The following is a 13,787-nucleotide window of genomic DNA, read 5'->3' on the forward strand; positions in this document are numbered from 1 at the left end:
CTTCTAATTAATACTAATGTTCATATTGTAATTTATATAAAATAATTATAAATAAATAGATAATTATAATTAATAAAACCAGGACTGTACGATGTCGATATTTCAAGTTTCACAGCGAGTACTTTCCTTCTTAAAAACGACGTTATTTTTATAAAAGTATTATGATATTTTTAGGTTACAAATGTACAATTGAAATAGAACAAAAATATTCATTGTCGTTATTTTAACCTGTTTTTATTCAAGTTCAACAGCGGGTACTTTCACATATATAACCCATTCTTTGGGTCCCAAAAGGAGACACGTATCCCCATGCATAACCACTCTTCATGATGAAGGCGTAGTTAGTTACTTCTTGAGCCATTGAAGTGAATCCGTTGCCTCCAGGGAAATTCTGATAGATCATGGGTGATCCATCTGACCAAGTCCATCGGCCATTGCTATATTTACCACCAATGAACCATCCATCAGCATTATATCCAGCTGAAATTTGAAATTTAAATTCATTGCAATTTAAACTTCATTTAATGCATACATTTTTTACAGTTCTTAAAGCACTTTGAATAATATACCTGGACGTTGGCAATCATTTCTTTTTAAATTCCTTTTGATACAGATACCTTTTATGGACACAATTAATTAAAAAAAGATTGTTAATAAAACATAACTCACGGTTTTCTTTATCTAAGAATGTTCGGAGGAAGGCGTCCTCTTCCATGTTGTCAACTTTCACCAGCGACATGCGTTTCCTTTGACATTCATTGTTTGCTTCCTCCCAGTTACTCACTCTTGAGCTTTGACGTAGGATTTCGTACTTTTGGCAGTATCTGTTACCAGATGTCGTTGCTGTGCATAAAATGTAAATCGTTATATTGATATTTGTAACTTTTCACGAGTATAAATTTTAGGCATCTACGAATGTAAATGGTCTTCCAAGACAAGCATTTAAGTTTTTGAATTGATATTACACATATACTTACCCTATGAGTCATTAGGGCAATAATTAGTTTTCTGAACATATAGAACGTTGTTCTTTTTTATAGCTATATAAGAGGAATACAAAACAATGCATATTTAAATGGGAAATATTTGTGGTCAAATTATAGACTTGACAATCTGAGTTTTCCTTCAAGCTATAATTTAATTCTCGGGCTATATTTAAAAAGAAGATGAAATAACTTATTCCAAACTATGCCATCAATGATAGTTGTTTATTCATTTGCTTAGTTTGGTGATTTAACTTTAGAGTTCGTCTAAGATAGATAAGAAGAAAACGTTCGGGGAAAACCTCAAATGAAATAGAATGATGTTTGAATGAATGCTCTATCAACAAATAACATAAAAACTGTAAAGAAAAAAATCACAGAAGTGTGATTTCTTTTACATATTTCATTTCTCCTATCTCAAAGTATACTTTTTTCTTCAACACTTCTCTAGATATCATAACTATTGAGATGGAAAGTGTTTGAGAACAAAACAAGTATCAACTTTCTTAACCATCTTTAAAAAGTTCTTCAAATATGTACCATCCCACTTTTTTAGTCTAGGAAAACAGGTTGAAAAATCAACTTTCATTTCTTTTTCAAATAGACATTGATAAGAATGAATATGTTTTAGAAGCATTGATAAAAAAAGATTGACATACCTACACAAAGGACTGACAGCAACACTAGACACAAAAACCGCTGCATTATGAGCTGAAATAAAAAAGAGATTTTAATCCTATTGCATAGACATCATAGATAAATTATTTTAGAATAAGCCATTCACTTAGTAAAGCTCTTTGAGAAAAACTAACTCTAATACTCACATCAAAAGTCTTCCTCAGTTTCAATTGTTTAACTGAGTCCATATATGACCCTTGTTCATTTATATAGCTAAATGTGACATGCAAATTTGGCCACATTTATTAATAGATAAGGTTTTATCGTCTCGATTTATTAACTAAGCCATTATATGGATTTTACATTCATAAAAAAATCTTTTAATTTCTGCACCATATTGTCTGAAACTATCTAAAAAAGATATCTCAATCCTATTAATTGCATATACATCATAGCAAAATTATTTTAAAATAAGCCATAAACTTAGATAAAGCTCTTTGAGAAAAACTAACTCTAATACTCACATCAAAAGTCTTCCTGTTTCAATTGTTTAACTGAGTCCATATTTGACCCTTGTTCATTTATATAGCTAAATGTGTCATAGAAATCTGGCCACATTAATTAATGGTTACGGTTTAATCACTTGTCCATCATATGATTATGAAGTAGTTTCCATTAACTAAGCCATTAAATGGAATTAACATTTATTATAAATCTTTTAATTTCTGCACCATATTGTCTGAAACCATCTAAACAAGATGACTTTATCATGCATATACATGACTCATTGTTGCATCAATAGAAAAAGTAAGGGTTTTAACAACTCTGGGAAAGAAGTTTCTTTCATTCCCGATAACTATTCTAAAAAAAAGTATCATATTTATATGAATTGTGGCATATAATTTTAACCAAACATAATGACTATCAATTCGGGAATTTAGACAGGAAGAATATGATCTCCGACCTCTCTACTCGTTGAAAGTACAAACCTATCTTAAATTAAGACTTCACGTAGTAAAATTGCCGGAAACCCCCCCCCCCCCTTTTGGAAAATTTTCTGGATCTGTGCATGACCTCCATTCTTCATTATTGCAATTAAAGTAAACATTAACACAAGTAGTTGATAAAAAGCACACGTGCTTCGAATTTGTACTGTAATTTTTGATGAATTTTTTCGTATCCATATTAAATATGAACATTACGTAATTTGGTGTCTTGTCCGTATTTGATAATATCACAGACATGTTTTTATCGATCACTTTAGATGTGTATTACATAATAGTTTCAGTTAGAATAAAATTAGCCTGGATCAGGTAAAACACGGCGGTAAGCATAAATCGAACAATTTAGTGTTAGTTTCTATTCTCTGGTGTGAATATCTCTATGTTTTGTACTACAATTTAGAACAGCTCTTGATTAAAGATATTATTTATATTTTAAAATATATTTACATTCCACATATTTTTTGCTTGTTAAGTGTGTTGGTAGCTACGGCAGTTATAACACTGTAATGCACACAGGGTACTCAAAGGTTAAAATTCCGAGTTTTATTATGACGTCACAAACGTTGAACGCTGTTAACTGCAACGTCACAAGCGAAAATCAAAGTTCACACTTGCGGTTGTTACTGTGGCTCTTCCATTAATATGAACTTACCCTTAGGATAAGATAGGAATTTTAAGGTATAAATCACATTTTCAGACAAGGCATGAAGTTAAAATTATGCAAATATAAGCATAAGCTAACGCGCGTTACTCAATTTGTATGCACACACCGCTGCAGTTATGAGACTGTATACTTCCAAAAATGTTGATTCAATGCTATTATGGCAAGAAAAAAAACATTGTTAACTATACTGCTGCCATAGTATTATTTAGTTTAAAAGCCATTGATTTAAGGGAGTACAGATATTAGAATACGTATGGATATCTTCTACACACTGAATACGGACAAAAACTTAAAACAATGTTTTAAATAGCATATAAATCAATCGATCGTGATAAGTTTTAAAAGTGTTGTATAAATTAATATTTATTACATGGTTGCCTCATTATGCGGTGGATGTCACATATATTATATGTTCATAATTCGCTGTGAAACGGGCATTTTATGTTCTTTTGTTCATAATTAAACGACGGTCCTCTGTACCATTAGTGGTATATGTAGATTTTACATAACTTGCCTGTTTGTTGACGAGGTCACAACGTGTTGCATGTTTACAATGTATATCGAGATGTTTTCAGTCGTTCAACTTCTGGTATAACTTGAACATGACAATTAAATTCTAGTCTAAAAGACGATATCACTAGGTTTTAATGATATAATGACAAGGTCACGCCAGTTTCTTGGTAACGCATATTTTTTTTAATTGTAGGGTTTCAAATGAAAATGAATGGAAAACATTTATACTTCATGCTGACAACAGCAAGTGTTGTGTGGTTTGTAGTGATGACAATGATACTCGGAAATTTAATTCTAAAAACACCATTACACAATTCTTTTAATAAATACCAAAAGATAAATACATGGACACCAAAAGAACATATTAATGAAGATTTACTGAGCCAGATTCAAAGGGTAACAGTACAAACAGGATCATTTCAATCGCATGGAATATTTGTCAAAGAAAGTAATGAGGACGATTGGAAACGGGAAATTGGAGATAACCCAGAAACAATCACCTCCTCTCTTCGCCATACATACAATATTTCGGCCCCTGGTAATATTTTTTCAAAGCATGATAGGTGTATAAACTTTTTTTGTTCAAATATCACAACGGTTTGATTTTGAATATGCTGTTAAATATTTACAAAATAAAACACGCGTTTTTAATTCAAACTGGATACTTTTAAACAAGTGCATTTGATACTTTTATTAACGTTAACCACAATAAAAATTTGTATAAGTTTAATTTCTGTCGGGCCTGATCTCATTAATTTTGATGATCAATGTTATTTGCACATTGCGAAGTGACAGTTCGTCACAGTTCACCTGAGGCGGTTATCACTGTATAATTACATTATATACCGTGTAACAGCCGTTGGTTGTTCATTTAGTGTTTTTACAAATTATTGAGTCTATATTTAATTACAGGACAGCTCGGTAGAGGCGTGTCCGTAAACAAATTTACTCTAAGTCGACAAGAGTTTTTACATTATGAAGAAGGCTACAGAAAGAACGGATTCAACCAATATGTGAGCGACTTAATTTCTGTAGACAGATACATTGGTGACGTTCGAGATCCCGGGTAAAACTGTTTTCCTCGCTTCCATCGATTTATTTGTTATCTTTATTTCCATTCGGGCTACTTGAATAATGCAAGACTTTTAAAACAAAATATTCACACAATAGCATACTACATGTATTTCGAATTAAGCTAATCTATACCGATTTTATAAACTTTTTGAAATGTCTAATTTTTTAGTTGCAAAACCAATGCTTACAAAAAGGATTTACCTAGTGCATCTGTAGTTATCATATTTTACAATGAGGCATGGAGCGTCCTCTGGCGGACGATACACAGCATCTGGACCACCACCCCTCGACATCTCCTCAAAAAGATCATTCTTGTGGACGATGCCTCAGTTCAAGGTTAAATAAGCAATAATAAATGTCACTACTTGTAATCTTTTTTTTTCGAAGTTTTGTTATAGATTTAATTTTAAGGCCTTAGTTCTACTCAGTATATTTGTGATCGGCTTCGGCCGATCACAGTTGTGTCCATATGAGGCATCCGGCAAATTTAACTATTTGCGTACGCATTGCACCTTGCACTTTTTTTATTTACTATGCAATGACAACCTTATTTAAACCTATAACTAGACGTAGATTACTATAAACGTTACTCTTATCATTTTACCCTGAAAATAAAACATTTATAGGGTTACATACATAATGATTCAAATGACGTTTTTTTCCACATAATTATGCGTAAGAATATTAGTCGGAAGTATGATTCGCCTACTAAGTGTAAAGTTCATTCATGCCTTGCCATTTCGGAAATTGTTAAAACGGTGTTATATATATTTTACTGCATGAAGCGTTTATTATATTAACAGAGTTGACCAATGGTATTTCATGCCGATCATTCCTTTAAAAGGAATACTTGTTCTACTTTGCTATAGAACATTTGGGAAAGAGGCTTCACCTGGAAGTGTCTAAATACCCGGATGTTCGTCTTGTTCGGGCAAAGAATCGCTCTGGTCTTATCCAAGCTCGGAACTTAGGTTTCAGTCAAGTTCAAACCGATGTTGCTGTTTTCTTAGACGCCCACTGTGAATGTACCAAAGGTAAAATTAGAAATAAAATCATTTTCATTGGAATAATGATTTCTGATAAATCTGTAATTTGTGTTACATTTTGATTGTCGTTCTTTGTAAATCCTAAATTTCACATTTAAACGATTGTGCAAAAAAGAACAAGATGAAAATTTTCAACCATTTGTGCATTAGTAATTTGTTCTTTGCATAGAAAGAATGAATGACATAATCTAATATGAAGTCAGTTTTTTTTATTTTTGAATTGCAAACGCAGTAAGTATTCTATGAAGTAATTATTTGACTTCCAATGTTGCAAAGTTTTAGATTACATGGTATAATATTTTATTGAAACAGGATGGTTAGAGCCTCTGTTAAATGAAATAGCAGATGATTATAGAAATGTCGCCATTCCATTTACGGACTCCATCGATGCAGACACATTCGAGTACAAAGGCTCTAGTTTAAACAATGTTTTTGTTGGAGGGTTCGACTTTGATTTACACTTTGCATGGAGAATGATGCCGGATAGGGAACAAAACAGGCGGCGCTTATTGACAGATCCAATATGGTAAAGATGAGTTATATAATATCTTTAAAAACATTTATTATAAAAAGTGTTAAATGTATCAAACAAGTTTTTTTAAGCGAATTTATGAAGAACAATGCTTAAGGTACCTCACTACACAAAGACTTTTACTTTGTAAGACACTTCGTCACAAGATGGCGATTTAAATGTCATAGCTCAGTGGTTAAAACAACGAACTTGTGAAACGCAGACCATGCTATCTAATCCGCCTGGGGCTTTTGAATATGTTTACTGAATTACATTTTTAAAGATATATTTTGTTACTGAAAATTGCGCAATTTTTCGCCTATTTGAATAATATACTTCTTATCCACCATGCAATCTATCACAGTTAAGTAATTTTCTGCTGATTTGAGAAAATATGTCGAGGTTTAGTGAGCAACCTTAATCAGATTATCTTTTTTGCTTCACTGGGCAATGCATTGTTCGTATATTTGTCTATTAAACCCTTACGTGTACATGAACCTTAAATGATTTTCAGTACTTTTTGTTTTTACGAATCGCTAATCTAACAAAACATTATTTATCACAGGCTTTATAACAATAAAAAAGATATAATGACATATTTTTGCTGTACAGGACTCCTACACATCTAGGCTGCTGTTTGGCCATCAGTAAGCGGTTCTTCGATGAACTAGGCAGATATGATAATGAATTGCAAATATGGGGAGGCGAAAACTTGGAACTGTCTTTCAAAGTACAAAAACTTAGATTTATAAGACTATGAAGAATTAATGTTAAGCATTTGACATTAGATCCTTATAATTTCTGAAAGCGTGTTTTACGGTAGACATACTTTAATTGAGATAAAACAAAGACAAATATAGTCGTTTGAAACCCTAGATTATGCACATATATTAATATTTATACATCACCAGTAACCAAATAACATCAATAATATCTTTTTAAAAATCATATATCTATCAAATGAGGAAGATTTTTAACAGACTTGGATGTGTGGAGGAAAGATGAAAATCATACCTTGTTCCCACGTTGGTCACGTTTTCCGACATAAAATGCCATACTCGTGGGGAGAGGATGGGTATCGAACATTCATCAGAAACTCCTTGAGGGTGGCGGAAGTATGGATGGACCAGTACAAGGAAGTGTATTATGACCGGATTTATTACAGCCGCCAAAATGAAGTTAGTAGTTATATTCTTATTGAAAGGACATTATTTTTAATGAGCATGATCCATGTATTTGCATGCTTAAATTATTAAAGTTTTTCTTGCAATGGACAGCATAGGTAAAATTATTTAATTTTTACTTCTGATTTAAGTTTTTAATATGTTATGCATAATTTACAAAAAACAATATGAAATTCAAATAAAAATAATCATTGCACTTAAGATCAAACGAAAACACTGTCTTAGTCGTGATGCGAATTAATTAACTGTTATCGTATCAAGTTTTTACCTACAATGCATATATTTTAATCAACAAAACCAAATAGGTGATAAAAACTAAATAAAACAATATTCATGGATCCATTGAGGAAATGAAAGTAAGAAGCAGTCTGGAATATATATTCTCTATGTAAGATACAAATACGTCAAAGATTTCATAGGTGTTACAGAAACCCCTACTGAAATGGAATATTTAAGCCTATCAAAAAGAAACCTAGCAGTTTCAGATCCTTACAGCCTTCAACGATTACAACAAGAGAAAAATGCATTAAACAGTGTACATTCAAAAACAATTTATTACTTCAAGTAAGTTTTATACGATTACTTTAGATTGATATTGGAAATATCTCGTCAAGAAAAGCCATTCGACAACGACTGCACTGTAAGCCGTTTGATTGGTACTTAAAGAATGTTTACCCAGAACTCTATATTCCTCGAGATTGTAAGGCTACGGGACAGGTAAGATACATGTTGTTAGACCAAAATTCATATGATGAAAACAAACACAATATGTTACTGTGGAAATGAGTGAAAAAAGGACCACGGCTGTAATAATAGCCAAACAATTTCATATTTATATTTTGTATGGCTCAAGATAAAGATAAACAACATGTGTATAGATTCATACACTGGTGGAAGTTTTTACGGGAAACCAATTTCTGCTAGAGAGTGTATACATTTAGGAACATCACAGGTGAGCGGATACTATGACTAACATAATGTGCGAAAAATTCAAAAAGGAAAAAAATCAAGAAGCTTCTAATTTCTATTTTTAATAGTCTAATACTTTTTCTGGAGTTATACAAATGGCGGTCTTAATAGATGAACAACAGTAATAGAAGATAATTTATAGTTTAAAAAAGGTTAAAGTCTTCTTAACCTCTTAATTTTACATCTTACCAAAAAACCTCATAATACCGCAATTTTATTATTTCATAATTCAAAAAAAACTTTAAAGGAACAAAACGTATCTAAAGATGAATTACCTAACGATAAGACTTAAAGAGCAGAAAAACTGTCGTGAAAGTGCTTATTTGATAACTATAAGTTTTGCCATTGTAAAACTTTCAACCTAATGATTTAAGTATAAATTTATGTTACTCATTAATAATAATGTGAAGAACATTATCTAAAGGTTATCTTGACCTTTGCTGCGTTTTACGATTTTAGATAAAAAGTTTTCATTGTTCATATTAATTTTCATGTTATGCTCTAGTAATTAAATTGTATCTTAAACTTACTGCATCAGCATTGGACATGGACACGAGAAAACACGATAAGGCGAGATGAAGGATGTCTGGTGTTTGACGGAATCAGCAGAGTATTGATGGGACCGTGTGCCACACTCAGTAAATATTTGCAATGGGAATATACGAAGGTGATTCATACAATAAGTCATGATCTTATCAATAGAACATTCTGTATTGAATATTTTAACCTGCTTTGTCACTTTTGAGGAAATATGCTTCTTGATTGAATTTCTTTTCAATCAATAACAGAAACTTTCTTGATTTTAATTGAAAAGGAAAACAATATACATCGATTACACAAATAACCATACATAAAAAATTCGTAATGTAACATAATGTATGAAAAATAAGTTCTACTTACACAACATGATAGAATTCTATTCATTTCACGATTTTAACCACATCTGGCAAATTTTAGAGAAAGTCGAATTTTTAAAGAGCTTTCTTCTTTTTCAGGATAATACAATTATAAGTTTCGTGGGTCATCGTAAAATGTGTATGGAACTAGATCAACAACGAGGGATGGTCATATCGAAAACATGTTCAAGAAGTAATCTCCAAAAATGGGAATGGGAAAGAAGAACTCTTAGTTTACGTTAACATGTATTTTATATTTTCGATTTATTTATTTGATTTTTTTTTTCATAAATCATTAATTCATAATAAGTATTTAGAAAATTGACTGCTATATTTATTTTGTGGTTTCTCAAAAACATTTAGTTGCATGCTTGACTGAGATTCTATATTTTTCATTTGATCATTACATTCCAATCAATTTCCAATATTGATTAAAAAATGGATGATTTGAATTAACACATCTTTCTATGTATTTATTTGTTACATATTTAAGCTTTCATTTTCTGTGAAGATTTTAAAAAAGTTTTGAAAATCGCCAACGTTTCAAGTTATTTAACTTTTTTTTTCATTTTGTTAATAACAGATTATATTCAATGTTTTCTTTGTTCGAAATAGGTTGGGGGGGGGGGGTTAAATATAAATACATATGCTTATTAAGTGTAAAAGTCAGAATTATGATCTATTAAAAAGCGCGTAAATATCACAGTCAATAGAAGTTGAATGACGCCATGCCATGATCATATAAAACTTAATGTTTTTCTATAAAATTGTAACAAAACCTTATTTTATTATACATGTACATTTATTTACTATATTTCGAATCATTAGTCCTCATTTATGTTAAAATATTTCTCTTGCTTATTTATCGTTCTGTACCAAAATACGAAAAACTAGTTTATTATATAGTTTATTATATCCTCAAAACATCCTACAAAACAAAAAGCCATATTTAGTATAATGTGGAATTGAAATGGTAATCTGAATCTACAACAGGATTTAAATCATTTTTAATCGAGTTCAATCTATGATCATGAAATTTATTACCTTCTGAATAAATGAAAGTAAACATAGCTTCTTAATAATAGAATCATAAAGTATGAATATTGCATTACGATTGGAATACAACTTGAAAACTTGTTTGCGCAAATAAATGTAGTCAAAGACAACTCTCTGTAAATGAAGATTTAATATAAACTTTGACACTATGGCGAGAAAAAAAGACAATCAGGCAGAGAAAGGTATAATTACTTACACGTAAATTAAGACCTCCCATAAAAAGATGATTGATCACCGTAATCACTCCTTGAGATTAAAACTCCAAGTTCTTTATCCAAGACTACCACGTGACAGGGGTGTCGCCGTCTTCTGACTTATGTAAATTAGAGAGAGAGAGAGAGAGAGAGACTAAAAATATTATTATTTTAAAATTGCAGAATTGCATTTAAAACAAATTCAAATGTAGATTATCATTTTTATCATTTAAAGTTGCTAATTCCGTTTTGATTTTTGTTATGCTGATTGTTGAATTACTTGCATTTTTGCAAACCAGTTTATAATCCTATCAATGAGATCAGAAAAAAATCATATACATTTGTTTAATCGTGGCTTACTTTCATCATCATTTTTGTCTTTCATGTCTAGATTGTGACATTGCATCGTATCTACCGTCATTTCTTTCGTCTTCTCTTTTTACGTGAGATGGAGACTTCGTTTCTTAAAAATTATATACTCTTTTATAAATAGATATAATAATGAACTTTACTTCCTTTAAAGCTTTATTAGTCCCCTACCGGTTTCACCGGAGGGGACTATAGCTTTCCTCTGCGTCCGTCTGTCTGTCTGTCCGTCCGTCCGTCTGTCTGTCTGTCTGTCCGTCCGTCCGTCTGTCTGTCCCACTTCAGTTTTCCACTGTTTTTTTCTCTATGGGTTTGATGAATGAAATGAAACTTGCTGAGCAGCTTCAAAATGTCAAACTACAGATCAAGTGTACGCTTTTGTAGCGTCTGGTTGACATATTTTCAAGAAAATTAATTTTTTATTTTCAAATTTTTTAATGTTCGGGTTCGTTATCGGGCTCGGTGTGTATCAAATAAATTTCTACAAACCGGTAGGGGACGTGTATTGCTTATGCAATACTCTCAGAATGCTTGTTTTATCTAAAGTCTAGTTGATGCATTTCAAAACGGATAATACTATTTCAAGGTCTAGTTTTTAGATTTGTAAGATCAACTCCGAGATTATTATTTTATGATTAAAAATTTTAACAAATACTATTGTCGTACCTGTTTTACTTAACGTCATATTATCATAAAACTTAGTTTAGAAATAATTTCCATTAATTTGTGCTCAAAAATGAAATATAACTCTTTTTATTTCTGTATAATTCAAATGAACATGGTCAAATATTGTTATGAAAACAATAGACCATCTGATATCGGAAGTCATATTACTAAAATCAAATAATATTTAAACATCAAATTGAGTATTGCGATGATACTATGTATTAAAATATGACGGAATATTTTGTTTACTTGAACATAAACCTTTTATAAAAGACATTATTGTCCTCATACAAATCTACTTAAATAGACGTCGCGGAGCAACGAAAAGTGATGAAAGTATTAGTTCTACTCTAAAAAGGCACCGAAGCAAGCTTTGAAAATGCATGTTGATGCAAACAATATGTCAAAAGTTATCCTCACATTTTGGTTTTTATGTTATACGATTTTATATATGGTGAAAACTGTGATTTGGACACCACAGGAGTCCGAAAGAAATAGGATTATTGGTTTATATTTTGTTGAATATCAGTAGTTAATAACATCTTACATAAAAGGATTTCCTTTATTATAAACAAAGAAAAACAAAATTAAAAATAAAAATTTCTGTATCTCGATCAATTATTGGCTAATAAGATACAAAGTTGCATAGATTCGTTTTTAAATACAGTAGGAAATACAAAAGATATTTAGTATGCAAAAAGATGGGTAATTTGATAAACTGTACATATTTCGTCATGACTTCATGTTAACCCGTAACTGTGCTTCGTGGTGACAAAGCATGCTGCTTTTATATCAGATTACAAAAATAACTTTAAAAAATGTAATTAAACTTCATATATCTTTGAAATAAATGTTTGTTTGTGCGTAAAATAACGTGATAGGTGTGACTTTCACGAAGACTACATGGCAGACAGTGACATTGTCTACTCATTTTTGAACGATCCTTGAATCTTTTTAAACAATTATATATAACACTATGAAGGAACTGATTATATATATATTAAGCTGATACAAGGTTTGGATGTTTAAAACAAATTTTCAATTTAATGATATCAGCGAACATTTTGTGGTGTTTCTCTACTTGTCTCCCTTTGCCTACCTTGGTCTTGATTTTCTCTATTTTGTCCGTTAGGTGACTCAGTTCAGTATTTTTATATCAGCTGCTTCTTTAATTTGTAATTGTAAGTGAAAGAGAGCAGCACGTATTTCTGAAAATTTAAAATGATTCATATTTAAATATCCATAAAATGTTGAAATTAAATCCAAAAAATGCCCGTGATGGTGTTCTTTTGATGAAACACAATTGTTGAAAAAAATTTCTTATTCTTAAACTGTTTATATTGAAGGTTAAAAGTCTTTTTAGGCATTAAAAATCGTGTTTTCAATCTTTTAATCTCTTTTAAATCTCAATAACTTTCACGTGATTAATTCAAATAGTCTATTGCGATCATGTTTATTTTGAACTTAATAAAGAAGAGTTCAGTTGCCGGATAGATAAAATGAACCCGTTTAGTGTTTATTAAAAGTATAATAAATAGGACTTTTAATAAACACTACAACCTATTAAATATGACCAGGCTTGGACTGAGATGCATACGAATAAACAGATGTTATGTGCAATACCATTATATGTCCGCATACGGACGAACATAACACGAACATAACACAATTAATACTTTCTTTTTCAGATTAATTTGAATTAACATGTACAATACATAATTTTTAAAATACTAGTAGTATCTCTTAATGCATAATATATAAAAAAAAAAATTGGTGACTTATTTGTCATACACTGAATTGTAAAACCAAAAACAAAGTGTTAGAGTTTGTAACAAAAGATATTAAGTAATAACACTGCCATCTTAATCAAAGAGGGCCACGGAAGGCTGAAGATTGTATATTGGTTTTAAACTGTTGTCAAAATACGATTTAAACGTTTTACATAGACACATTCTTCCTGTGTCTTCGATTTAGTGAATAACAGCAATTTCTTTTTCTAATGCATCATATTTCGGCTAGAATATTGACAAGGTTGATTCTCTT

The 13,787-nt window shown here is 30.9% G+C and overlaps 2 protein-coding genes across 5 annotated transcripts in view; one reads left to right on the top strand and one right to left on the bottom strand.

Moving 5' to 3' along the window:
• Nucleotides 1–2,150, bottom strand: part of LOC105332350 (uncharacterized) — a 38,197-nt gene extending 36,047 nt beyond the window's left edge. The window contains exons 1-4 of one of the 4 annotated variants that reach the window (XM_066066597.1): nt 2,126–2,150; nt 1,643–1,694; nt 670–843; nt 154–480 (exon numbers count right to left, since the gene is read on the bottom strand). In XM_066066597.1, the coding sequence (XP_065922669.1) occupies nt 245–480; nt 670–843; nt 1,643–1,688 (456 nt within the window). In that variant the 5' untranslated portion in view covers nt 1,689–1,694; nt 2,126–2,150 and the 3' untranslated portion in view covers nt 154–244. Of the gene's footprint in view, nt 1–153; nt 481–669; nt 844–1,642; nt 1,695–1,807; nt 1,911–2,125 lie in introns of those variants that run through there. The other 3 variants (XM_034455874.2, XM_066066594.1, XM_066066595.1) reach the window with 3 other exon arrangements.
• An 800-nt stretch (nt 2,151–2,950) lies between these two features.
• On the top strand, nt 2,951–9,941 carry LOC105332406 (putative polypeptide N-acetylgalactosaminyltransferase 9). Its single transcript, XM_066066599.1, has 11 exons — nt 2,951–4,320; nt 4,695–4,848; nt 5,026–5,192; nt 5,726–5,890; nt 6,215–6,428; nt 7,026–7,143; nt 7,394–7,591; nt 8,186–8,314; nt 8,451–8,549; nt 9,105–9,233; nt 9,562–9,941. Exons 1-11 carry the CDS (start codon nt 3,990–3,992, stop codon nt 9,703–9,705), a joined length of 1,848 nt encoding a protein of 615 aa, XP_065922671.1. The 5' UTR covers nt 2,951–3,989; the 3' UTR covers nt 9,706–9,941.
• The last annotated feature ends 3,846 nt before the right edge of the window (nt 9,942–13,787 follow it).

Source organism: Magallana gigas, chromosome 7 (assembly GCF_963853765.1).
Source record: "Magallana gigas chromosome 7, xbMagGiga1.1, whole genome shotgun sequence".
Taxonomy (NCBI): Eukaryota; Metazoa; Mollusca; class Bivalvia; order Ostreida; family Ostreidae; genus Magallana; species Magallana gigas.